Source organism: Protopterus annectens, chromosome 2.part2, assembly GCF_019279795.1.
Source record: "Protopterus annectens isolate FY-2018-M chromosome 2.part2, PAN1.0, whole genome shotgun sequence".
Lineage (NCBI taxonomy): Eukaryota > Metazoa > Chordata > Ceratodontiformes > Protopteridae > Protopterus > Protopterus annectens.
The window spans coordinates 275,709,391-275,735,749 of NC_056730.1; the positions used below are offsets into that span (position 1 = coordinate 275,709,391).

The 26,359-nt window shown below is 37.9% G+C and overlaps 1 protein-coding gene across 1 annotated transcript in view; it reads left to right on the plus strand.

The window, feature by feature from the left end:
- ADGRB3 (adhesion G protein-coupled receptor B3) overlaps window positions 1-26,359 on the plus strand; it is a 3,555,978-nt gene that overhangs the window by 2,378,163 nt on the left and 1,151,456 nt on the right. The window contains exon 16 of the mRNA XM_044063870.1: window positions 14,167-14,210. Within this exon, the coding sequence (XP_043919805.1) occupies window positions 14,167-14,210 (44 nt within the window). The remainder of the gene's footprint in view (window positions 1-14,166; window positions 14,211-26,359) is intronic.

A 26,359-nucleotide genomic window follows, 5' to 3' on the forward strand; every position in this document is an offset into this window, starting at 1 on the left:
CTATGTGCATATGTGTACCTGTGACTACAATGAGTTCCGTTAGGTGATTAAATAAGGCGGAAGAGCTGTCTTTAGACAAATGTTTGGGTCCTACAATGGACACCACTGTGCATATGTAAAGTGTAGAGCTTGTCGGACTGTGTCCTTGTGAGCATTGGATTTCACTGATACTGTGTGTTCAGGAATCGCGGATGTCTGTTTGACTACCCATTCCACATGGTGCTACATAACCAGCTGATTTAGTACTGTGAACAATTGACATACATCCAAAGATGCTGGTTACCAACTGCTTCATATAAACCGCAGACATCCCAATGGGACATATCCGTCACTGTATTTCCAATATAACACCACCGAACATGTTGCTTACCTATGCATTCATTTAACCATGTTGTCTTCATAGGTGGGAATGCCATAGCTTACATATCCTACTTGACGCTGTGTGTGTGCCATTAGTATGTGTTCCACAGGTCGACATCTGTTCCGCTGTACGGTAGGGTGCTCCTCAGTCTGTTGCTGGCAGACTGAGTGCTGTGTACGCCGGTGTTGGCACGAGTCCGGCTCTGTATGTGGAATGTCAACTGTGGTCCCTATGTGTATTTCCTGTGTCATGCCTTACCGCTGCTATGTCATTTACCCGGGTTTGCAGTTGTGGGTGCCATCCTGGCCATACGGGTGTCCATCCATGACAATTGCCTACTGGACACTAGTATAGGGCTGTACACATTCCACACCTACATTTAGCATTCTCCGGAGTATGGTTTGCATTATTAGCGGAGAGTAAGGCAGGTGCTACGACACATCCCTCCCACAGGGCGGAGGAAGGATTGCCTGCGAACAACACCGAGCACAGAGTCTACATACCCAGAATCCCTTGACCGCAACAATTGACAGTACCCATTACACATCCGTCATGTGTGCGGAAGTGTGATGTGGATGCAGTGCTATGGACCCGGTACCCTGGGTATTTCTGTGCATCTGTGCTGCATTACATGGACAGCTATCAGCAACATTAAACACGCTATGTGCATATGTGTACCTGTGACGACAATGAGTTCATTTAAGTGTTGAAAGAAGGCGGCATTCCTGTCTTTAGACAAATTTTTGGGTCCTACATTGGACACCACTGTGCATATGTAAAGTGTAGAGCTTGTCGGACTGTGTCCTTGTGAGCAGTGGGTTTCACTGATACTGTGTGTTCAGAACTCGCGGATGTCTGTTGGACTACCCATTCCACATGGTGCTACATAACCAGGTGATATACTACTGTCGACAAATTACATACATCCAAAGATGCTGGTTAGCAAATGCTCAATTTAAACCGCAGACGTCCCAATGGGACATATCCGTCACTGTATTTCCACTATAACACCACCAGAACATGTTGCTTACCTATGCATTCATTTAACCATGTTGTCTTCATAGGTGGGAAAGCCATAGTTTACATATCCTACTTGACGTTGTGTGTGTGCCATTAGTATGTGTTCCACAGGTCGCACATCTGTTACGCTGTACGGTAGCGGGTGCTCCTCAGTCTGTTGCTGGCAGATTGAGTGCTGTGTACGCCGGTGTTGGCACGACGGTCCTGCTTTGTATGTGGAATGTCAACTGTAGTCCCTATGTGTATTTCCTGTGTTATGCCTTCCGCTGCTATGTCATGTACCCGGTTTGCAGTTGTGGGTGCCATTCTGGCCATACGGGTGTCCATCCATGACAATTGCCTACTGGACAGTAGTATGGGGCTGTACACATTCCACACCTACATTTAGCATTCTCCGGAGTATGGTTTGCATTATTAGCGGAGACTGAGGCAGGTGATACGCACACATCCCTCCCATGGGCGGAGAAAGGATTGCCTGCGAAACAACACCGAGCACAGAGTCTACATACCCAGAATCCCTTGACTGCAACAATTGATAGTACCCATTACACATCCGCCATGTGCGGAAGTGTGATGTGGATGCAGTTCTATGGACCCGGTACCCTGGGTATTTCTGTGCATCTGTGCTGCATTACATGGACAGCTATCAGCAACATTAAACACGCTATGGTGCATATGTGTACCTGTGACGACAATGAGTTCAGGTACGTTGGAATAACACATTATTCGATTCTTTCCACAATTTTGGGTCCTACAATGGACACCACTGTGCATATGTAAAGTGTAGAGCTTGTCGGACTGTGTCCTTGTGGGCAGTGGGTACTCTTTTATGCTACCATTTTGATATATATCTGGGAAATGTTTGTCCTGAGATATCAGGACATTTGACATGTGTTCGGTTTATTTACAGGACACGGATGGCCAGAGAGGGCATATCCCTCTCAGGGTGGAACAGGTGTTTACCTTGGAACATATGCATCGGATTTTCAGCGATTACAATGTTTCAGTAACGGTATGTTGACTAATATACCATCAATGTCATATTTATTACCCCATTTTGCTGCGTAACTCACATTATGTGCTCTCTGCGATTGCATATTCTTCACGTCACCCGTCAAATGCGGATCACATGATCTGTTGCTTCAATAATCTCCCATATCCTCTACACGACTGCTACGCACTTCTGTCATAACACGTGTGTCTCCTTCCCTGTAACCACTGTAGTGCCTACATTCACTATTTTCTCTGCTGTGTGCTGCCGTGACCTATGTTCAGATTTAACAGTATGTGGGTAGGTCTTCGACCCGATATCACTACTGTTAACAGAAACACAATGTAGTCTGGTCCCTGATCTACAATAGACACAAAAGGCAGACACTCCTTACCTGGGCCTCCTGTTTAAGGCTGCACGCTTTTCTTCTTGGGATCCAGTTTTCCGCTTTTCAGCCACAGATCAGACAGTAAACAGCCTCTTTACACACAACAATTCAGTCGGAGGTCTTTTCATTCAAGAAGAACCATTTATGCATATTCTCCGCGTACATGTCTAACCAGCCATGCACTCTGACCTGTAGCTTACCAAGGGAATTCGATTACAAGGATCACGATGTGAAATAAGTTGTTACAACCAGACTGTAGTTATCAGTAGACTTTTCTAAGTGACAGCCGATAACACAGGAGGCTCGGTTCGACAGTTTTAGTAGTGTACACAGGCAGGCTAAATAATGTACAGTCCAAGTATGGGAGTTTTGTCTGACTCTATACAGTAAGCAGTTTCTTTATATAGTGTTTACAATCAGCATTTGCCCAACTTACTGACGTGGTCGGTCACAGGGCATTTCCATCACTATGGTCTGCAATAGTCTATACATACGTGGGTGCTGGGCTCGTGCTTTTAAATTGTTTTCTCATGGGAATCACACAGGCTTGCAAGGCACCTTGTACATTACAGTATCCTTTTGTGATTGTAGCTGTTTCAAGGACCCTAGACTGTTACGATACAGTGGACAGTTAATTTCTTGATACGTTGCTTTGTCTGTCTGGTAGCGAGTTGTACTGCTATCTTCCATTGAGCTCACAAGGCCATCCTCCTCTGGGGAAGGAGTGCTGTTATGCATGTACATACATTTATTGTTCTGTAACCCAGCAAATAATTGATGATGACAGACATGAGCCTGCTGTCCTGCTTACTGCCAGGTTCAGAATTCCATCACAGTACAGCTTAGCTTCACCAATTACATGCAGGCTTAGTTCTGCTGCCATATTGTACGGTACAATTCAATACATTATATAGTATTTCGAGTGTAAACTGGAACTTCATATGTGTTTCTATATATTTTACGAACAACATCCATCCAGCCATATGCATGTTGTTCCATCCTTTACCTTGACCGTGTGTATTTGTCCGTCCAGCCACGCCATCTCCACATGTGATGTCCCAGTTTCCCTTCTTTGCCTGTAGCACCCTGTTAGGATGTCCTGTGTGTTAGGCACCTGTTCCGCTATATGTGATCGACTTCACTGCAGAGATGATCGCCGATGCGGTGGTCCACCGACCCGACTTGTCCACATGTGTACACTTATGTGCACCGTGGTCGTATGCAAACCTAGATGGTTTGGACGGGTACATACTACATGCCGGATGTACACATTCTGCTGACACATTCACATGCAGCCATTTACATATCTGTACCTGCGTGGGTTGCTGACATGTGGGTAATGATTTGCCCGCGTGGCATTGCCTAACACAAACATCTTACCACAGTTCAGGTATGCACATTGTGTGTGGTTGTATAGCTGCACACGGATGCTAGCAGGTTTGGGTGCAGGGGTATACATGGGTGTGACTGACATGTACAATGAGGCTATTGTGTAGTACATCCGAATGCATGTGTTCTGCTTCTGGATATTACACTTCATCATACACCATCCGGTGTATGCAACAAAGATGTTGCTGGGTCTGGGATATGTTGCTATGCACATGTTTGCCTGTGTTTGGGGTATCTTGCTTCCTTACTGTTGTTATGTCGGCTCAGCTACCCGGCTATGTACTGTCACTACTGCTTGTGACCATTATGGTTGGCACCTTTTCCAATGCCCATGGTGGGGCATGTTATGTGGACACTTCGATATTTGCAGGACTACACATACCCAGGGCTAGTGCAGTTGACAGAACTTCACTTGTTTGCCATACTATGAGCCTATTCTGTTAGTGTTTGGGTTCCTTATTTATTTTCTTATGCCATGTCTGTGTTCCATACCGTAATGTATATGTTTTATGCTACTATTTACATGTATATTGCGGAATTTGCGGCAGGGATCGCAGGTCATTTTCCATTTTTACGATTGTTGCAGGGACACGATTGTCCAATCAGGGACTGTCCATGGCACTTTGGGACAGCAGGTAACCCTGGTGACCATGCCCATGTCGCTGCTGGGGTTTCCACCTTTTCCATTTTCCGATCTGGGATATTTCCGACTCACATCTGCCTTTACAGGCCGACACATACAAACGGTCACTATATAGCATAGAAATTCACTTGTTTGCCTAAATAATTTGCTTATTATTGTGGCAATTTCCTTGCTTATTCTGTTTATTGTGTCATTTCGGTATTTCTGTTACATAAATAACCAATTCATGCTACCATTACATTACATACGGGATATCATTGTGTCCTACATTCGTAGCACATCAGCCATTTCTAATACGTTTTTTCGGGACACAACTGTCCATGGAGAGACTGCCCCAAACACAGTGGGACAGGTGGTGACCTTAGTCGCTGCTCCTATGTCGGTGCGGCGCGCTGACATGCGGCTGTACACCTTCTCTGAGTGTAAACACTGACAGTACATTGCGGGACGGCGGCGGTCTTATGCGTATCCTTTGCTCCTTGAACGGGTACACTTATGCCTTGGTGGCTTCTATTTGCTTGATTTGGAACGGGGACTATGTTGCGTACTGTACGTGCGTTTCATTCTGCACGGGACCTGGCTGCTGCCATTACTATTGTGGGCGGACCGTGGCTGTCAGCACATTAGGTTGCTCACCTCCTGCCGGCTTAGACACGCCTCCAGACGCATCCTACCTGGGCTCGCTCACGTACACTACGCACGTGTCTGTGATTCCGGTGCACTCTCATTAATATGTATATGGCGCTACTGCGCCGGATATTCCATGCACCGCCGGCGCAGGCCTTACGCCGGCCTTGCGCCGAGCTTCATGAATCCCGGGGTTAGTCTTCTAAAATATTCCTTACTTACTTTTATTCACATTTGTTTATGTTTTATTGTTGATCCTTCATTAATTCCCAATTATTTATACATGCCCTCTTGCTGAATTCTTTTATAACACATTCTTGTCCCAAACTGATGTTTTCTTGGTGCTGCAGTTTTCCTGCCTTAAAGGTTGCTTTTGCACATTTATCAAGACAAAATTGCATTCTTACATCATCTGGGAAATTTTGACCACTTGTAGTTGTGCTTTCAGTACCTCATCTTTTGAACTATATAGCTTTAAATCATCTACAAAAAGAAGATGAGAAGTCTTTACACTTTGTTGTCTTCTGGGAGCCAAATTGTAGCCATGACCTAAACTGTTAAGTAGACAGTTTAATGGGTTAAAAACAAGACTAAAGAGCTGTGGTGACAAATAGTCACCATGGAATATCCCCCTTTGAATGTTTATCCCTGGAATAATATTTTTTCCTTTATCATGGCTTACCTGCAAAGTGGTTTGCCACTGTTTCATGGTCACTATAATGTAATTGATCAGGGTAGGGTGTATCTTACACATTTGTAAGCACTGTTTAATTCATGAATGTGGGATGCTGTCAAATGCTTTTTTGTAGTCTATCTGTACCTTACTTAGATTCTTCCCCTTTTTACAGTTCTCCATTATGGATTTATTTAACAACAAATTATCCCTTATTCCACATGACTTTCTTTTTTAACCCTTTTGTTCTATTGCCATGATTGAGTTCTCTTGTAAATGACTATAAAAATTCCAGTGTATAATTTATATATCATCAGAAGGCAAGATGTTAATACTTTTAGCCAGAAATTAGATACTGCATCTGGGGCTGAGGTTTTCTAATTAGGATCTTATCTTAATTTAGTTTCGATGGCTCTGGCTGTTACTTCATCCTATTTCATCTCCTGCTCATTTAAACTTTTTATTCATTCTTTTCATTCTTCTAGCCATTCAGCATCTTTGTTTTTTTATTCCACAGGATCTTCATAGATATTTCTCAAAAACATGTCTATTTTTTTTTTTTGCCTTGTATCTCAATTCTCTATAATTTGTTTGGGTCATTAATAAATTGCTTAATTTGTACTAATCCTTTATAGGTCCTATATGGTATTTTATCACAGCAGGCTCAATTAACATTGAAATGTCTGCATAGATCATTGGATTTATTTTAGCTTCAAGATGAATGCTCTATTAGGAAAGACTATACATGAGGAACATGCAGTATTGTTATTTCTGTGCCCTTTTGTTTGAGATGCTGTCAGAACCATTCACTAGACAGAAAAGATTATTCTCATCATGTCCTCAGAAAGGTATTATATTGCAGGGCTGCCAGTTCAACAAAAACATTAGTCTCCCCTTTATCAATTCGGACCTTGGCAGACTCAGATAGCTTTTATTTTATTTTTTTATTTTTTTGTAGGTTAGTCATGAAGCTTTGAATATGGCAATTAACTTGCACATATGTCTTCAAAAAGATAACAATTCCACCACCAAAATCTCAGTGGAGACTGCCTGAGCAGAACAGATTTAGCACTATCCAAATATAAAGGAAACACAAAGCCCTACATCAGCATAACAAGGAGATGGGCGACACTACAGACTTTGATCAGTTTGTGCTTTCAGACAATCACCTGATAACAGAATATGTTTTTGAAACTTCCTCCTAGTAACTCAGGCAGTCAGTCAGAGTTGTCCCCATGTGTTTTTACCAATTTCATTTATTCCGAATGTTCGTCTTGCCCTTTAACATTTATAAGTACTTTACTGGCTTTCGATGTTTTTGGCAGGTGGTAAAACCTTTTGCTCTCCTACACTTTTTTTGTAAGTGGTAGTAGATGGAGAATTTAAAGCTTTATTACGTGTTCCATACACAAATATCAAGATTCACTTCTTAAGCTTCTTGGCAAACGTGTCTCAAACACAATAATTTGGTTATGATTGGAGACTCTGTGACAATCCTCTACATTTTTACCATATGCATATGTTTTATTCTTTTCTGTGTGTTAGCTTTCAGTAACAAAACTTAGTTTCTAAACACCAAAATAAAACTGAAGTGCAACAATAGTATACTATTGGCTGGAATTAAGGTTACAAGGAAAAAAGAAACTGTCATAAATAGAATACACATCACCACTAGGCAACAGCATGATTGTCTTTGCTTCCGAGCATATTACCTCTTAGCAAGTCCTTGCCATTTATAATGCATGCTGGGACATGTTGCTGTGAATCTATTATAGTCTGTGCTGTTATTTCAGTGGCATTTTGCTTAAAATGATGTCAGAAGAACATGTTTTAAACAGAGCCACATTCTCAAAGGAAATAATACTTGTAAGAAAATAATGCAAAAAAATGATTGTATTGTCAGCAGATTGGAGAAAGAAGCATAATATTCTCCGCGCAAATACCTAGTAATCCAAATTGGTGAGATAGTTTTGAAAGGATATTGATTGAGCTGCAGAAGTAAATAAATAATACTTGTCAAAATCATAAAGGGCTGAAAAGCTCAGAGTAATGGTGAATATTATTACAAAAGCTGTATTCTTAGAAATTCACTGGAGATTTGTAAATAAAATGCTCACAATATTATCAAATAAAAATGAAAGCTGAAGGCAGTAAAACTTACACAGTGAAAATGCTAAGTAGTCATAGGAATAAGGGTATGGTATGTCTGTGGCTGTCCTGTTGAAACAAATGTACAACAATATACATATATCAATATTGTGCTTAGTGTCATGTAATTATCCATTTTTATTATTAATTTAAGCGTATTTATTTGTTAACTAAAGTGGGAAACTGGTATGTGATCATTTTCTGCCATGGTCCAGGCCAATTTCGTATTACAAGTTCAACAGTAAGCCACCATAATAAAGGTACATTCTGAATGCAGTTTGCAACATTTGTTGATTATTGTTTGCACATTTATACGGGAGTTAGAATTTTTTGGAGACATTTGTATAGAAGAGATAGGTTGAGAGATCATCTGGGCTTCATTATCAAGTGACAGATTACATAAGAGCAAAGGGAAAGTGATTACAAGGACCATTAGATGCCTAGCCATATACACTTTTAAGCAAACAAATTTAAAAGTTCACACCTCCATTTTTTCAAGCACTTCTCAAGTTGGATAGTTTGATATGTGCCAATCCTGGTGTACTTGTGCATCTATTCATTCATCAGGATAGCCTGAAAGGTAAACAAAGTAGTACTTTGTTTCATCTATAGTGGTAACTTATTCCATAGGCTGGGAATACATTGAATTAGGAACCTATCTCTCCATGTCTTGTTTATTTTATGTAGATTTAGTTGTCTAGTGCAGGCGGTTGTTTGCAAAGAAAAAGAAAATGCTGATCTTTAGCTGGTATGCCTGTAGTGACATAAACCTCCTCTTGGAGGAATAAAGTAGCCACTTTAGTTTTAAAAAAAGCAACCAACTTAGTTTTGAAAAAATATCCATCATCTGAATAAAAAGTTTTTTTTTCAAAACTGAGTTGGTGCCTTGGTTACTGCTGTCACCATCAGCATTTTCACCGATGGAATAAACAATAGAGGTAATGGTACTGCCACTGTCAGTGACTGGCTATGGTAGTTGTGCAAAATACAGCTGGTGATGTAGCAGGCTCATACTGATGATCCCTCCCCCTGACTCATCCTGGCAATGAAAATGGGCTTTGAGCAGAGCCAACACTCTGTCAATCACTATCCATGGCTGGGACATGGCATCAATAAAGTGCTCCTCAGCAGGTTCCTGAGGGTTACAGACAGGTGCCATTAACTTAGGCTTGAGTGGGTAGCCTGCAACACCTGGAAAGCAAAATAGGGCAAGGTCAGATAACAAAACAGAGGGTGATTTCTTAATACCACCTGTATCACTTGATAGACAGAGAAATGATAATGGTTAGCAACATTATAATAGTTTGCATTTACCTGATAAGTGACCCTGAGAATCCTAACATATAGGAAGTGGTGATGCAGTGAGTTTGTATGGCAGATATGAGAATCATGTGCTCCAAAGTACAGAAGTCTTCTCAGTCGGCCAGTAACCCACTTTATTGTAAAACAGCAAAAATAAAAAGAAAACTTACATAAAATGAAGCACTTTTCGTTTAGCACCTTGGCTAAACTTCATCAGATACAAAACATAATTAAAAATACACTCTTTTAAATCACTCCAAATTACAATCAATTAAGCATGTGATCAAAACCAATTAACTTTTAAAACTCTGCAGCCATAAAATAAAAAAGTCCAAGCAACTGTGCAGTACTCAACTATTTATAAGTAGAATAATGAGCTGTATACAAAATACATAAAACCTATATATATATATATATATATATATATATAAATAAATACCTATAAATATAATATATATATATATATATATATATATATATATATATATATATATATATATATATATATATATTGTTTAAAATTCTTAATTAAAATTATGTAGCTATATACGCTGAAAAGAATTTACATCCTTTACTTGATGGCTGTGATAGTATTCTTAAAGACACCAAAACTTTTTTAGAGACACTTAGTTCGAAATGGGCCCTTGTACAAGCTGAATGTTTTTTTTGTAACATTAGATATAGAATCACTGTTTACGATTATTCATAATCAATAGGACATAGATGATGTGAGAGAGGTGTTAAGTAATGCAGGTATCACACCTAAGAAAAATGGTTTAATCTGCACCCTGCTGGATATTATTTTGAATAACAACATCTTTATTTTTGGTAGTGATTACTACATTCAGAAGGTTGGTGTAGCTATGGGGACAGCTTGTGCCAATAACTATGCCAACCTTTCTTTGGTACATTGGGAACATTCCTTTGTTTTCTCTAATGAGTCATACAGTACATAGGTTCATAGGTTCATAGTTTAGTACTAAGCTAACTACCCTTGCGAGCCATTTTAAGCCTAGCCAATTATCCCTTGTGAGACTCAAACCCTGCACCTTTTGTTTGTAAGGCAAACACCATAACCATTAAGTCACCCTCCAAACCCAAATACATAGTCTGGTACACTAGGTTTGTGGATGATATTTTTTTGTTGTGGCAGGGTACTGAATTGGAGTTGAATGAATTCATTCGCTATTTGACTTTCTCAGATTCACATTTAGGTACTCTCTCCATGAAATTAAGTTCTTAGATGTGAAGGTGAGTAAAGACCAATTAAATAATGTTAAGACTAGTCTTTATAGAAAGTCTGTTAGAAAGAATAATTTCTTGCACAATACAAGTATGCATCCAAACCATTCTAAACGCAATGTGATTAAAGGGCAAGTGTTTAGAGTAATGTAGCTCTACAATGATGATGAACAGTTACATGTAGCACTCCAGAAACTAAAATCTGAGTTCTTAGCCAAATGATGATAGGCATATAGATGAAGCTTGGAAGACTAGGGGTGACCGTTGTAAACCTTATTTTAGAGACAGAGTAGTCTCGAGCTCCACCAATAATATAGAAGTTAGCAGTGTAAGTGCATATAAAGATGTAAGTAGTAATAAATTAAGGATGCCACTGACTTTTGCCAGCAATATCAGTACAGTTTGTGATGTTATTAATAGGAATTGGGGTATTCTTTCCACAGTTGATGGATTAAAGGATGTGATTGATGATAGACCGAATTTTACATTCCGAAACAACAGAACTTTAAAAAGCCATTTATGCTATAGGTCTGATGCACCCAATATTTTGAGTAAGTCAGACAGGATAGGCACCTATGCCTGCAGAGGTTGTATAGCCTGTACACACATTCACATAGGCAGTGGTTTTACACATACCCATATAGGTTGTAGCTTTAATAGTACCCACTATGCAGATTGTAAGATGTCAAATGTTGTTTACTTAGCATACCGTGTGATACGTTTTTCATTCTATATTGGTAAAACAAGCAGACGTCTTAAAGATAGAATACTGGAACACTATTGTGGCATTAGAAATTGTAAAGAGTTGTGCTCTGGCTATGTACAATATGAAAGAAGGATCTTACCATATATTTAAATTTTTAGTCTTGGAAATTTTATTTAATAACAACAGAGGAGATGATTTAGTGAACCATATGAAAGCTGCTGAACAGAGATGGATTATGTTATTCAGTGCTGATAAACCTCCTGGTTTAAATAATAAGGTGTCTTTGAAACCTTTCTTAAAGACTAAGCCATTGAAACACTAAATTGTTTTTTAGACATTTTCCATTGAATATTTGTTTATTATTTAGGATTGCTATTTATATGTAGGGTTTGTACAGATTTGTATAAGTGTAAAATATGGATATGTGTGTGTGTGTGTGTGTGTGTGTGTGTGTGTGTGTGTGTGTGTGTGTGTGTGTGTGTGTGTGTGTGTGTCTGTGTGTATATATATGTGTGTATATATATGTATATATATATATATATATATATATATATATGTGTGTGTGTGTGTGTGCGTGTATATGAGTATTTATTTTGTATTGTATCTATTACAGTTGATTTTTGAAAGTAAGTCATATTGGTTTTAAGTGTATTGATGCTACTGTACTTTTAAATGTTGATTGTTCTTAATTAATGGCATTATTTAAACTTTGCAGTGTTCTTTTACATGTAGTCTGATGAAGGGGTTGGAACCCTGAAAGCACTCACTATACCAATAAATTACGTTGCTGTGGTACAGCTCGTGTTTCTTTTTGTTTGGTTTATACTGCGTTTGTGCACCGGCTGTTTTATTAGTTGGAGAAAATTTTAGTTTTTTGCATATTGTATCACTGTCCACTCTAAACCTCTCCAGTAATTGATATTTAGCATTGAGGTACATAATCATTTACTTATGTCTTCTCCTAGGTGGGTGAGCATTGCTTTTAGCACTGGGTTTTAGTATAAGTGAGATGAGCAACTCACAGCAAGATACAAGAAGAAAGGCAGTGAGAGCAAGCATCTTCATGAATTTCAAAGTGAATAGAAAAGGCACAGATTCACTTTTTATAACCATATGCACAGGGTGTACTTGTATCAGAAAGTGATCACATAACTATGGGAAGAGCACCTTATTTTGCATGGGGTATTTGCAGATTTTTTACATGTTCCTGATTTATATCTTATTATTCCCTCATTTGTATTATGTTTTTCTCACACTGGTTCTAAATGCTACTGTCTCTGAATATTTTCTTAGCTTTACTTGATCCCATACATCTAGCAGTTTGCTTGCGGATTGCAATAGGTGATAAAAGTTTAGAAGGTTTGGATAGTTTTGGTTTGGAAGCACATCCTCAATAGGTGACATGCAAGGAATGACCATTATATTTCATGTAACTGTGAATGGCAAATTAAAGAAAATGTGTCATTATTGTATGTGTTAAACAAAGGCATGCAAGCTCATGTTTGCCCAAATAAAATATTCATTACTAAAAATCCGTATAAGAAATACAATTGTAACAGCAAATACAGAATGAAAAAGCACAATTGTATAGCTGGAATTGACCAAAATGAGATATTACTGAAACTTAAACTATTGAACATTGTTTCTAGGTACACAATGACAATCACCTACATATCATTGAATAAGTCAGCAACTTTTGGGAATAATTCCATTTAGTTTGCAATATGGCAAAAATATGAGTATTTATACTACACTGCACTATCCCATGTATGTGTCATCATTGCAAAGGGGGATTTAGCACTATACTGTAGAAATCTATGATTGCTGAGGAAATTCCACTGTCTTAAATCAGTTATGTATACCACTGCGTAATTAGCATCACTTGGCAAGATGCATTCCACTGTCAAGTTCATTTAGCAATTTAAGTAATTTACTTGTAGAGAAAACATTTTATTAAATCTTTTGGGTTAGGTGTGTTTCATTAAATTCCAAGGAGTACTTTGGGACAGGTTTATAAATATATGAAATCTGAGCTACTTAGAATTTCAGCAAATGTGTTTATAGAATGTACTCCCATTGAAGAAAAGCTGCACTTTTCATAGCAAACGATAATGTAACGATAAAGTAAAAGTTGATTAATGCCTTCACACAGATGCACGTTTTTATAATTTTCAGCCATCAGATGGGATCACCTGCATCTAAATTGCATCATTTATGTCCTCTGCAGAATTCTTTTTCATATAGTGCAAAAGATGAAATCAAGGATAATTTTATTTGACATAGAGGTTTAATTGTGTTTGCCTTGGATCCAGCAGTGTTTCTAATTTTATTGCCGACATTCATCCTTGTGGTCCCTAACTGTGATCATACTGATGTTGACAAGTCTACATTTGTGCCTTGAGAAGTAATTTCTGTAAAATCCAGCTACCATTATTGCTTAGCCCTGCAGGCCATTGACTTTAACCTTTTTATGCTGGAATTGATGTTCATATCTTGTTTTCTATTATGTGACACAGTATGTTATTATCATATGATGTAGTACATTTTCTCTAGTGTTGCTATTGCATGATAACAACAGATGGCACAAAATGTTAATTATATTCATTGTTTTATCAAACTAAACAGAATCAAAATGCAGTAGTTTTAATATTCTTTTATTTTTTTATTTTATTTAAGGGTACCTTGAATCCATACTGTGCTGTTTGGGAGGACTCCAAAATGTAAGTTGCTAAATTATATTATATGATAAATATTTCAGTCAGTTGTTAACACATGCATTGCCATGTAAGTTGGCTAATTTTTGAAATGCAATACAGTTTGTATAGTACTATGGTTATTAAACGAACCAACGCTAAATCTGCATCAGCAAACTCAAACCAAACATACAGTTTCCAGAACTAATTAGCACTGCTACATAAGTATTTTATTTTTAATCTTTTTAACAGATACTAGAAACAGTCTTTAAAATTATATTGTTAGGCTGCATACTGCCTGGAGTATTGCCTCCAATTTATATGTGATATAATTTTACTTTCTGGAAAACAGAATAAATAGTGATAAATAATGATACACACAGGAAATTTTTATTTAACTTTTATACCTCAATATGTCTCTCAATCTGTAAGTTTCTCTATCTTTTCTTTAATTTGAAGATTGTAATTAATTAGCTGATCTAGTTACTCTGCGTAATAACTAAATGTATTCATTACCACAATGTGTATGATAACTGCCTACTAGTCTGTGGCCTGCCTACTAGTTTGTGACATATGGTGCCATAGCAAATACTATAAGCAAAGAAAAGCAATAGGGGAAAAGTTCAGCAGATGGAATTTTCATATTATCAATGAAATTGTTATCTCTAGCCCTTAGAAGGGTCACAAGTAACACTTTAGCTAGTTTGGATGACACCGATTGTTATTTTCCTCCTGGGATCATGATCACATAGCTTCCTGTATTATAAATTTGTTTCAAAGGTGTCCCGAGTTTTGTTATATACCAAATATATGGAAATGAGCAAATGTGATTTCCAACCCTAAATGTGGTGTCTTTTGTAATCCTGTGAACTATAAATCCATTTGTTTGATCTTTGTTACTGGGACATGTTTGGAAAAACCATCCCCAGTTTTCTAAGCATCCACATACTAGCTAATTTGGATATATTCCAAAATGGCTTTGCATAAGTAAGTTATTGTTTGAATTAATGATTTAAGAAGGCCTGATAGGATACAGAAATATTTTCACAAGTAAAAAAAAAAGATCTGCATTATAACTGGGTTTTTTTTACAAGCAGAATTTTGTAGGATACTCAGTTGTTAACCATCACTTGCAGATTTTTCAGGGCTGATATGATATAGATGTGTAGATTATAAAGAAAGTTTTAGGTATTACTTTGTGTATAATTTTTACAAATCATATTAACATTACTATAAATAATCATTGATTTTCTAAAGCTGAATATGGTAAGGGAAAGGTAAAGAAAAGCTTTATTTACAGTCAGGATATTGGAGCACACTGTCCATTTTTGTGATATGCACTCTACCACTTTATAAGGTTAAAGGTATGCTACACCTATGTTATGGATAGTAGGGCACATGAGGTTTTGAGTCTGATTAAACCTACAACATGGAAAATACTTAAAGTGTTTTGAATTTTCCACTTATGTGCAAAATGTATTTTCTGGTTTATCAGTTTTCTGCAGTCTTCTTTTTCACTCACATTTACAGGAAAGTGGATAATTCCTGCTTTTTGCTCTCCGTATTTCAGTATCTGTGTTGTCTCTTCTTACTGAGGTGAGCTGGATGGAGGATAACTGCTTTTCATTCCCCACTTATCAAATACTGGTCATGTTCCTTTTGTGCTACTATTGCACACCATTATTAAAAGCACCTATTTCACACTGTCATCTGTTAATCATGAACTGGCTACATTTCCATTAATCTGTGGAAAAATTTACTTTTTCTTCCTCCTGCATTTCTCTTCCAGAAACAGCCCTTCTTCTTTTACCTAACTCTTCTTTTCTTTCTCCATTGGCTCTTTAAACACATTTCCAAATATTGTGCTTCATAACCCTACTTTTGGGCTTTCCTTTCCTGTTCATGGTATTATCTTCTCTCCCTTTTGCTTCTGTCCACTCATTTCCTTTACACCATGCTGATGTACATATCCTTTTCAACTGTTTATTCTTCCACTGCTATGCCTTTTCCAGATCTCAATCATCTCTAATGTCTCAAAATGATTTTCATTCTATTTTTTTCCCCTTTTATCTTTGGCCATATGCTGTACCCTAGAAATTTCTTTCTTGTCCTAGGCCATGATGTAAACAGTAGGTCCTCCTAGATTCTTTTTTTCTATATGTTTTTGTCACTGTCTGTCAACCATAAAGCTGTCTCCTGCTGTCCTTGAACCCTTTTATTACCTTGACATCAGGGCATGGCCAGCATATGACATGAAGCAGATTAGAGTGGTCAGTCATGCAGGCAGACATGAAGGTTGCCTATGCCCACATCTGTATCTAGTGATGCAGACTGTGGGGATTTAATATGTCTAACTCCAACTCTGAGTGGCTGGAATGTGTACCTGCATCACCACAAGCGTCAAGCAACCCTTCCTTGTGCACGTTTATACCTCTGTAACATGCTACTGAGGGTTATTGTCACAAAAGTAATAGCTCACATCCCATGTTCTCCAGTCTTTATGACATTTCAGTGCCTGCAGACATATGCTTGCTAATGGTGCAACACCAGATAGGCATCTGCCCCTCGTCTATGATGGACAAACTGTATTGGACATTCACTTCCATCATCTCCAATCCATCTCCTCCTGACTATGACACTATTAAAACTTGAGTTGTGTGGCTTAGAGTCAGTCAGTGTTTTATACTTTATAGTGCTACAGACCCAAGTGGCTTGAATTTCTTACCATTTTTCTTAGTTCATTCATAAATCCTTCTTCACATTGTCCATCCTTTCCACTTCTGCTGTCATAGCCCCCACTGTTGTCTTATGATAACTTTCACCTCAACTCTTACTTGCACTTCCTTCCCAATCTTCCTTCATCTTTTATTACTACCAACAGGTTTCATATTTTACTGTTGTAGCTATGGAGTTCGACAGCATTCCAGATTCTCGGAAAGATCTGTATCATTCTATTTAGAGCAGTATCATTATGTTTAAGTTAGGATTCTTACAGTTTAAAAATTTTTTTTTTCAAACATTTGCTATAGAAGGTCCAAAGCAATTGAAATAAACACCAGCAAAGATGTCTCTTTCTGCTTATACTGCACACTTGGCAGAAACTGTTACGAACTTACCCAAATAAGTTAAATACTAAGGAAATGGAAAATGACTCAGTTACTGCCATTTTACTGACTATGATAATGGTTAGTGAATGTATCATCCACTACGTGGCCTGTGTAGAAATAATAACAACCATAATCTTGCAGACAGTTCACAGCAATAAACACACTGGGTCAAGAAGATATAGTTGGTTTTGTAGTTTCACCACTAGCCCAGAATTTACTGGATGACTTCGGACTACAAGACTGTAAGAAAATGAAAAATTAATTTTTAACTAACTGATTTTGGCATTTTTCTGCATAAACATTTACATGAAATAACATCTCTGATGGTATTTTATTGTATGTTAACTTACACAATATAGTATTCTTATGATAGAATTCAGTATGCAGTCAACAGCCCAAAATGGTAATTTAGATTATTCTTAGCCATTAAATAACTACAAATTTTATAACATCACTAACTGTGAGAAACTTTAATTCATAACTGTTCAGCAATTAAAATACCTCAATAAACTAGCAAAACATTACTATAACAAAATTAAACTGCAAGAAGTAAAGGCAATTTAAAAACTGTTCAGTATGACCAGAGACATTCTAAACCCTTCCTAAGGTGCACTGCAAATAAACAGTGTCTCAGATTGGTTAACCCACTGCAATATCATCTCCTATTATCTTCAGGAGAATGCAATCAATGTACATGTGGGCCTTCATGAATTTTAAAAATGTAATGTATTTATTGCTGTTCTGCATACAGTGGCACAGGCAATTGTTAACGTTCTGTGTTGGAATGACAGGTTATCTTACCACACACTCACTCTTGCAATGTAAGCAAAGCAGGCTGCTATTAAGTTATGAATCTCAAGCTTCCTCTGCAAAAACACACATCTTGATAGTCACATAGCAGAAACCAACATGACAACTTTCATCATACATTATCATATAACCAACCCTCTTTGATGGATGTCTTTATTTATGAAAGATCAACACACCTGCTCGAAAAAGAACTCCTTTATCACAGCAAAGTGAAAAGACAGGCTTAGATTTTGAAAAATTCATATCACAATGTGCAAACCTGTTTCTGGCAGGTTTGTTGATGCAATATGGAATTTTTGATTTGCAGACAGTTGTACCTCCAGTGCAGTAAGAATGCTGAAGTTCATAGCACTACACCATTTTCATCAGAGAAGGCTGCATGCAAAGTTAGCACCCCAGGAGCATAGCTAATGCGAATTGGCTGTGTGCACTTTTCCAGAACTTTTTGAAATGACTGAAACAGTGTGGTGCAGAGATTAAATGTATACCTCAACTGCACTCTGTGAGGCATACCTCTCAATCTCTTAGTGCAAGAAATCTCGACAAAGCATAAAATTTTGGGGGGAACAAAGGCTCAAAAATAGGGACAGATTTTAAATATTGGTCTTACAAACTTAGAAAGTAGCTAGAATTACAGGTTTTGAAATAGCATGCATTTTCTGATTTATATCTAAATCTGCAATTCAAATTAATTTAATTATTAAGTGACTTCAATACTCAGTGATTTGCCAGATAAAAACACAAATTTTACAAGGGACAGACTAAAAATATGAGTCATAAATCTGGACATTCTGTGAAAATCTGTACAGTTGAGAGGTATGCTGTGAGGTATGAAGTGAAAAAGAAAAGTGAATGCTGACTTTTGACATTGTACACCCATTCAGTTCTACCTTAGCAGTGTGGATGCTTTATGGGAGTGTGTGTGTGTGTGTGTGTGTGTGTGTGTGTGTGCGCAACCCTTTGAATATGCATGCATTTTATACACATACACATGCATACACACACACACACACACACACACACACACACACACACACACACACACGCACACACACACACACACACACACACACACACACACACACACACACACACACACACACACACACAAACACACAAACGTGAGAAAAAGACCCTTGTATGTCACTAACTGTATGTCAAACAAGTGCTGTAAACTGAAAGCATGGAACTCAGAACTGTAATTACCTTGTGCCTGAGTTTTAGTTTAAAGGGGTCTTTGGACTAATCCATCTATTAAGTTATCAAAAAAAATGAATAAATAAAATAAATGGCTGTATGTAATGATGTTACTCTTTAAATGATTTTTGCACGGATTCAACAAGTGTGTCATTCTAATCCTTCTGAAGGATTTTTTAAGCTTTCCAGTGTGTATTTATTGCTGTTTTGTGAGAATATGAAATATACACTTTTTACAATTTTTACTGCTGCTTAAATATTACCTTACATCAGTGACAGAAAGCATAACATCTTGTGTAGCATAACGGTAGGAAAAGATAACCTTTGCAGTAATGGTTAATGACAACTGATATAGTACCTGACAATGTGAGCAATGCATTAGGCATCCTTGGTTGTGGTAGATTTAACAAAAGTCTCTGTCCTTTAGAGAGATTCACTTCACATGCAGCTGAGTACTGGAGCTATCAGCCATACCACATTACCTTGGCTATGCCTCATTTGGGAAATATCATTTCCTGCTGCAGCACAAGTCCTGCTGGGAATCTCATCACCTCCTCTATACTCACTGGATAATGTTCTACATTTTCTTTCTGTCTCTTATTTTTGGCTCATGTTTTCAACACCTTGTTATAGTTTTATTTTTAGCCTTTATTTTTGGGCAATACTTGTGCTTCATTCATTCTCTTTGTCACTTATTCAAGTGTTGGATAACTCATGTTTCTTTTTGTATTGGTCGCTGGTGTATTTAGTATAGTTCTACAGCATTTTTACTTATGCAGTTCCCAGGCTTAGACTGTAACATTTCTCAATTGTCAATCACCTCTGTTGTTAAAATAGCTGACATTTATCAGTCTTTTTAGTTCAGTGGTGTCCTTACTCAGTTCATATTTCCTTAATCTGTAGCAAGGCCACTGTTCTCAATTGTTTTCTATCATTTGAATTAATTTGCCTTATGTTCTTCAGCATTTTTATTCTAGCTGTAATGTGTATTAAACTTAAAGCATTCGCTGCTGAGTTGCTATTTTGCCTCTCACTCTGAGATTCATATAATTTCATTTTATTACCTTTTACAACACAATTTTCAGTCTGCTTCAGATTTCATTTATCTCTTTCAGAAATCAGTATTCAAGCAGATTCTACCATTCATGAAGTTTCACTCTTTATAAAAGTCACCATTCACCCCCTTACTGTCTCTACCTTCATGATAACTTCCCACATTCTGTTTAGTTATTTACCTTCCTTCACAATAGCTAATTCTCTATCAGGTACATCCTAGCAATGCATCCTTCCTGTTAATGTTGTCCAGTATTGGTAAAAGCTGTAATTTTGTATGCCTTTTAAGTGTATCATTTTAAAGGGTATCATGCACAAACATACCCAGAATAATGCTGCATTTTAAGTCACAGGGCTAATGTCAGCTCTGCAGAAAGTTTCAAAAGATTATTTTGTTCTTATTGCATCTGAAATCTAGTTTTATAATAGGTACCATCTGGTTTTATTTTTATTTTAACTTAATTGCCTGATAACTGACAGTCCCTCTGCCCCCCCCCCCAACTTTAACCAACATGATCCTTATTTACCACACAAGGGCATTTCATTTCTGCCAGTACCAGATACTGTCACCCCCTTATCGTTATCAAATGAACATTTCTAGAAAAAAGACATACACCAGCACCAGAATATCCCCAGTTTCTCTTGCTGTTGGCACCAGTTTCTGTCATCACCACTGTATATATTCTTCCCAGCAGTGTAGTGGGCTGCTGTACCCCGTTTTTACCATAGTCCTACTTTTACAAGAGGTTATCCTCCTGCACATCTTATTTACCTCTGATTTTCTCCCCCACAGGTCTGTAGGTATCCTTCATTCTACCAAGTTGTATTCCTTTCTCAAAAACATCACCGTATGATCCACTGTTCAGCCTCTCTACCATTTCCTCTCAATTTAAAGGTACCTGTGCCTTAACATATTTCTTCACCTTGAGAATTTCCATTCCTTCAGTGCTGAAATGACATTTTTCTCTCTGTTTCATTTGTCATTCTCACAAGTTCTCCCTGTAACACAGATTCATTTCACTCTCATCCCTTCAGCCAGAAGCTGAACTGCTCTAAACTACTCTTTGTTAATCTCTAGTGGCTAATATTTTGTGCATCTGCTGCAATATTAAAGTTTTGCCTGCATCCTGTGTTTTTTCCTTCAGTACTTTTTTCTTTCAGATCACTTCCACCATATTATCTTCTGATGTATTATTGATATCTACAGGTATATGTGTCAGTTCCTGTCATATGATACCATCTTTTTTCTAATCTGTTCTGTCCTATCTATTAGACCTAACACATTTCCTCCTCCACTAAATTCCAGTTGTGTCCATCTATCCCAATTAATTTTTCTTACAGTGCAGTCCCCAGTCACCAATATCTCACCATCCCGTAAAAATGACCTTCATTCTTTCTTTGATCTATGACTGCTCAAAGGTGTTTTATTCTCTGATAATTTATTCACTCTCAAAACATGCCTTTATACTTGGCATTTTTACTTTCTTTGATTGTTGTTTATCATGTTTTTTTTTCTCATATTTACTCTTATTTATTGTACTGCTTTAACTCATGTAGCAAAAGGGCAAAGTAAGTCATTGAGGATGGAGAGATGATCTGCTATCCCAGCAGGTGTTACTAATAATATTCCATACATTTTTTATTTTATTTATTTATTTAACATTTGTTGACCAGGAAAGTCCGACTAGGTTCCACAGATCCTGTTTCCAGCGGAGGCCCGGGGAGAAATGCTCCAGAAGCATGTTTTTAGAATGTGGGAGGAAACCAGAGTACCCGGAGAAAACCCACGCGAACGCAGGGAGAACATGCAAACTCCACACAGAAGGCACCCCAGCCGAGAATCGAACCAGAGAACCTCTTGCTGTGAGGCGACAGCATTAACCGCTGCACCACTGCGCCGCCCCATACATACATGGCATACAGTCCAATAGACCATTGAAGAGCCTGTTCCAATTTTCTAGTTACTTTGAACACTGTTTAGTAAAGAGACTTGCTCAGATTCACATAGTAGGCAAATGGAGGTAGAGGGAATCAACTCCTGAACTAAAGAAAGCAGCTCCATTAAAACTGATAGCCTTATTTACTTGTAGGTGCATAGGTTCATAGGAGATTACTAGGCTAACAGCCTAAGAGCCCTTACAAGCCTGGCCATTAGTATCAGAATATTGTCCAATTTATGATCCTTAAGGGTGAGATAATACCTTAGATTTGTGCCTATGTCTTTGAATATTTTACAGACTGCCCCTGTCCATAAGGGACATGGGTGCCACCCCAGAGAGTGAATTTACGATTCCTCATCCAAACTGCATTTGAAGAGCATCAGAGAAGGGCTCTGTTTTATGTGAATAAGAATCCTGTTCCAGGGAAGGGGAAATCTGTGAGATACATATCTGTCTCTCCAACATGTTTTGTTTGTGTCACAGACCATGTTTAGATCTGTAGATCGAGTGACCACCGTGCAGTTAAATGGAGTAGAACACTAATCCCATTGGACCTGTTTCAGTCTCAACCCAGGGTAAACGCAATAGAAGCATGACATTATACACAAAGCCTCAAACCTCTGTGTTAGCTTTCACACTGGTGCCATTTCTTATTGGATTATTTTAAAGGTGGGAAAATAAGGTGATGATGGCAAACTGAGTAATAAATTTGCTTTAGTAAAATACAGCAAATTTCTCCAGAATGCTTAAAAATAATTATCTGAGTTGGACCAGTAGTGATGATTTAAACGTTAAGGCTGCTAAACATAACATTTTTGCACCTATCTAAAAGAGAATAAATTATGAATATAAAATAAATGATCAGATCATAAAAAATTACACTGTCATTAAAGATCTAGGAAAAGTTTTAGATACCATTTTAAAACATAATCAAAGTGTATACATCAAAGTCAGGAAAAGCAAATTCAGTCCATTAATTTTAAAGGGCATATAACTAGTCCACGAAAACAATGACTATACGATGTTAGTGCTGTACTTAATCACATGTAAACAAATTGTTTCACCAAAGACAACAATATGAAGTGAAAGTGTGAACCACTAGAGCTAGACAATATGTTTCAAAACCTGTACCACATGATAGAACCTATACCAGGTCAGGTAATCAAGTTCCATTTATTTTTGCATACACAAGAGATAATGGGGCAATAATGAATATTTTGTGAAGGAATTGACAGATACTTCAAACTGATGCCCAGATTGCTCAGATAGTGGGTGAACAGCCACGGGTGCAGTACAAGAACATGAGGAACCTTAAATGTAGGTTATGCTACCACACAATGGATAGACACTCCAATATGATGAGAACAACATTGAACACAGTCATATGTGACCATTCCAATTTTTGTGAACATATTTATGAAGGCACTGAATTTAAACATCTTGATACAGGGAGAATTTTTACTTTCTATTCAGGAGCTGATTGCAACAGCAGGAATCTTGTTTATTTAGCCAGGTGTGCATGCTGTTCATCATTCTACATTGGTAAAATATGCAGGAGATTGCGTGAATGCATTAGAGATCACTTTTATTGCTACAAAAGAAGACACACATATAGTGCTATAGCAAAACATGCATTGGAGACTGGAGATACTGATCAGTTTAAATTTAATGTATTTGAGCTGATACCTGAAGAGGATAGGTTGGGTGACATCCCAAATAGAACTGAGAATAAGGACTTGAGATGGATTATTAAGTTGAGAGCACATTTAGGTAAAGGACTGAATGATCATATAGCTATCACTGCTAGATTGAGGGGCAGGGGACTCAGGAAACATTAGGTCTCTCTGCACCTTACTCTGACAGTGATAACTGTTTGACTCCCCTTATCTGCCATATGGGGTTCTTTATATTATGGGGTTTTCATTATTACATTTATATATATTGTTTGAATTACTTCTTTTATGCTGTCACTTGTGCCTTTAAATAATATGATGTTGTTTTATTGGTTGGTTTGAATTTTTTGATGCTTAAAAGGAAGTGAGGTATTTGTATTTGTAAGGTCTGAGGAAGCAATTCTATCTGTCAGTTTGTTATTTTTATAAATGCTATAACTTTGATCCGTTTGGGTATTTTTATCTGCCTATCTGCCTTTCTGCTGTGTTTGTTGATTTTTGGACTTGCACTTACTCATATTATTGTGGTGGTTTTCTCGTTGATATATATATATATATATATATATATATATATATATATATATATATATATATATATATAATATATGTATATATAGATATATATATATATAGATATATATAGAGATATGTGTGTGTATGCATGTGTGTTCAAAGGTTTGTAGGTGATTACTAAACTAATGAACCGAAAGGACCTTTTTTCAAGCCTAGCTGTGCTTCTCAACTGTATATGACAAGTTATGATACCGCTCATTTTATAGGCAGTATAAACTGGGTGGGCATTCGAAAGACATGCGTAAATTGGCGTGCCTTAGTTGAAGGTTGAACATCGAGCTGACACCTCGGCGTTCATCAAAATCTGCTGCCAATCATTAGCGGACCGGAGTTCCGCTGTGGTGACCCCTAACCAGGAAAAGCCGAAAGACAACAGCAACATAAATTAAGTATGAGTGGTTAAGCATTTACAAGCTTCTTCTTTCTAGTAGCAACATAGGTGACAGATCATAGGTAAATTTAGGATTCTCCATCCACTGATCCATGTAGCACTTGAATAAGTGCAGTGAGGAACTCTGCTTCACATGGATTGGAAGCCTGTTTCAGAGAAGGAGTAGTCTCTGAGACACACACCTGCCCCAACATGTCTTATTTATGTTGCAGAACTTCAGATCCCTAAATCAGGCATTTCTGATGCGATTTGTTTTATGGATGTGGAACAGGTGGATGAGGGCCAGATCAGAGGCTGCTTTGGATGACAGGCATCAATCATTGTCAGCAGGCCATAGGAGACTGACTACAATGATGAGGCTTTCAGGTGGTCCACATAGGACAGGTTTTTACCACCATGTATTCTTTTTGTGAGGAGCCCCTGAGAACACTCCAGACATTGCATATGCTTGATCTGGTACATACTGCAGGTGGAATTGTGCACACTGGTTGGTCTGATTAGGAATGACTATTATTACATCTCCAGACCTAGATGCCATACCCTTGCTTATAAGTTGCGTAGTGTAGAATGATTCCCTTACTACATTAGACACATGATGGTAAAAGGTCATGTCACCTTCTACATGTGTTACAAAATCCCTGATGACAGGGTCTACATCTCAGGGGTGTATTATGAATGCCATAATTTCCAGGGTGTGGTCTTCTTTCCAAAAGATAATATTATCAATTTTTTGGCTTTGAGTTTTAGACAGTGACTCTAACATCAGGTATTAGTCTGTGTCAGGTGTTCTTGGAGGATTTGTATTTGATAGATTTTATAACTGCACCTAGTTTGCTGTCATCATTCAGAGTCCTTTGGTATTGGTCTTGACTTCAGAGATATAGATGCCAAAAAGGAGTAAACTCAGCACTAAGCCCTGGGGGACCTTGATAGTGGCTGGTCATTTTGTGGAAGTAGACTCACCTAGCCTGACTTCTTGTGACCTATCTGTCAGCCATCTGGCTATCCAGCAGGTGACATAGGGGTTTATACCTAATTTTGTGAGCTTGTCTGCAGTGCCTGGATGGTATTGTTTTGCTTTGGTCATGTCAAGGTAGATAATATGCACTGTTTTGCTCTCATCCATTGCTTTGTTGACCTTCTTGAAGAAATCCACCATGTTGAGTAGGCATGACATGCTCTTGACAAAACCAAACTGGGTTGGATCCAATATCTGAAGGTCTCTTATGCCATTGTTTAGCACGTTCATGATTATTCTCTCCATGGCCTTACATATGAGACTAATCAGGCTTATGAGTTAATAGTTTCCTGGGTCCATGGCTGGCCTGGGCTTGTGTAGAGGGATAACAGTTGTGGTCCACTGTTTGCTTGGGATGAAGTCTGTAGGGGGTCTGTGAATGAACAGTGCTTCTAGTGAGCCATATGGATCATG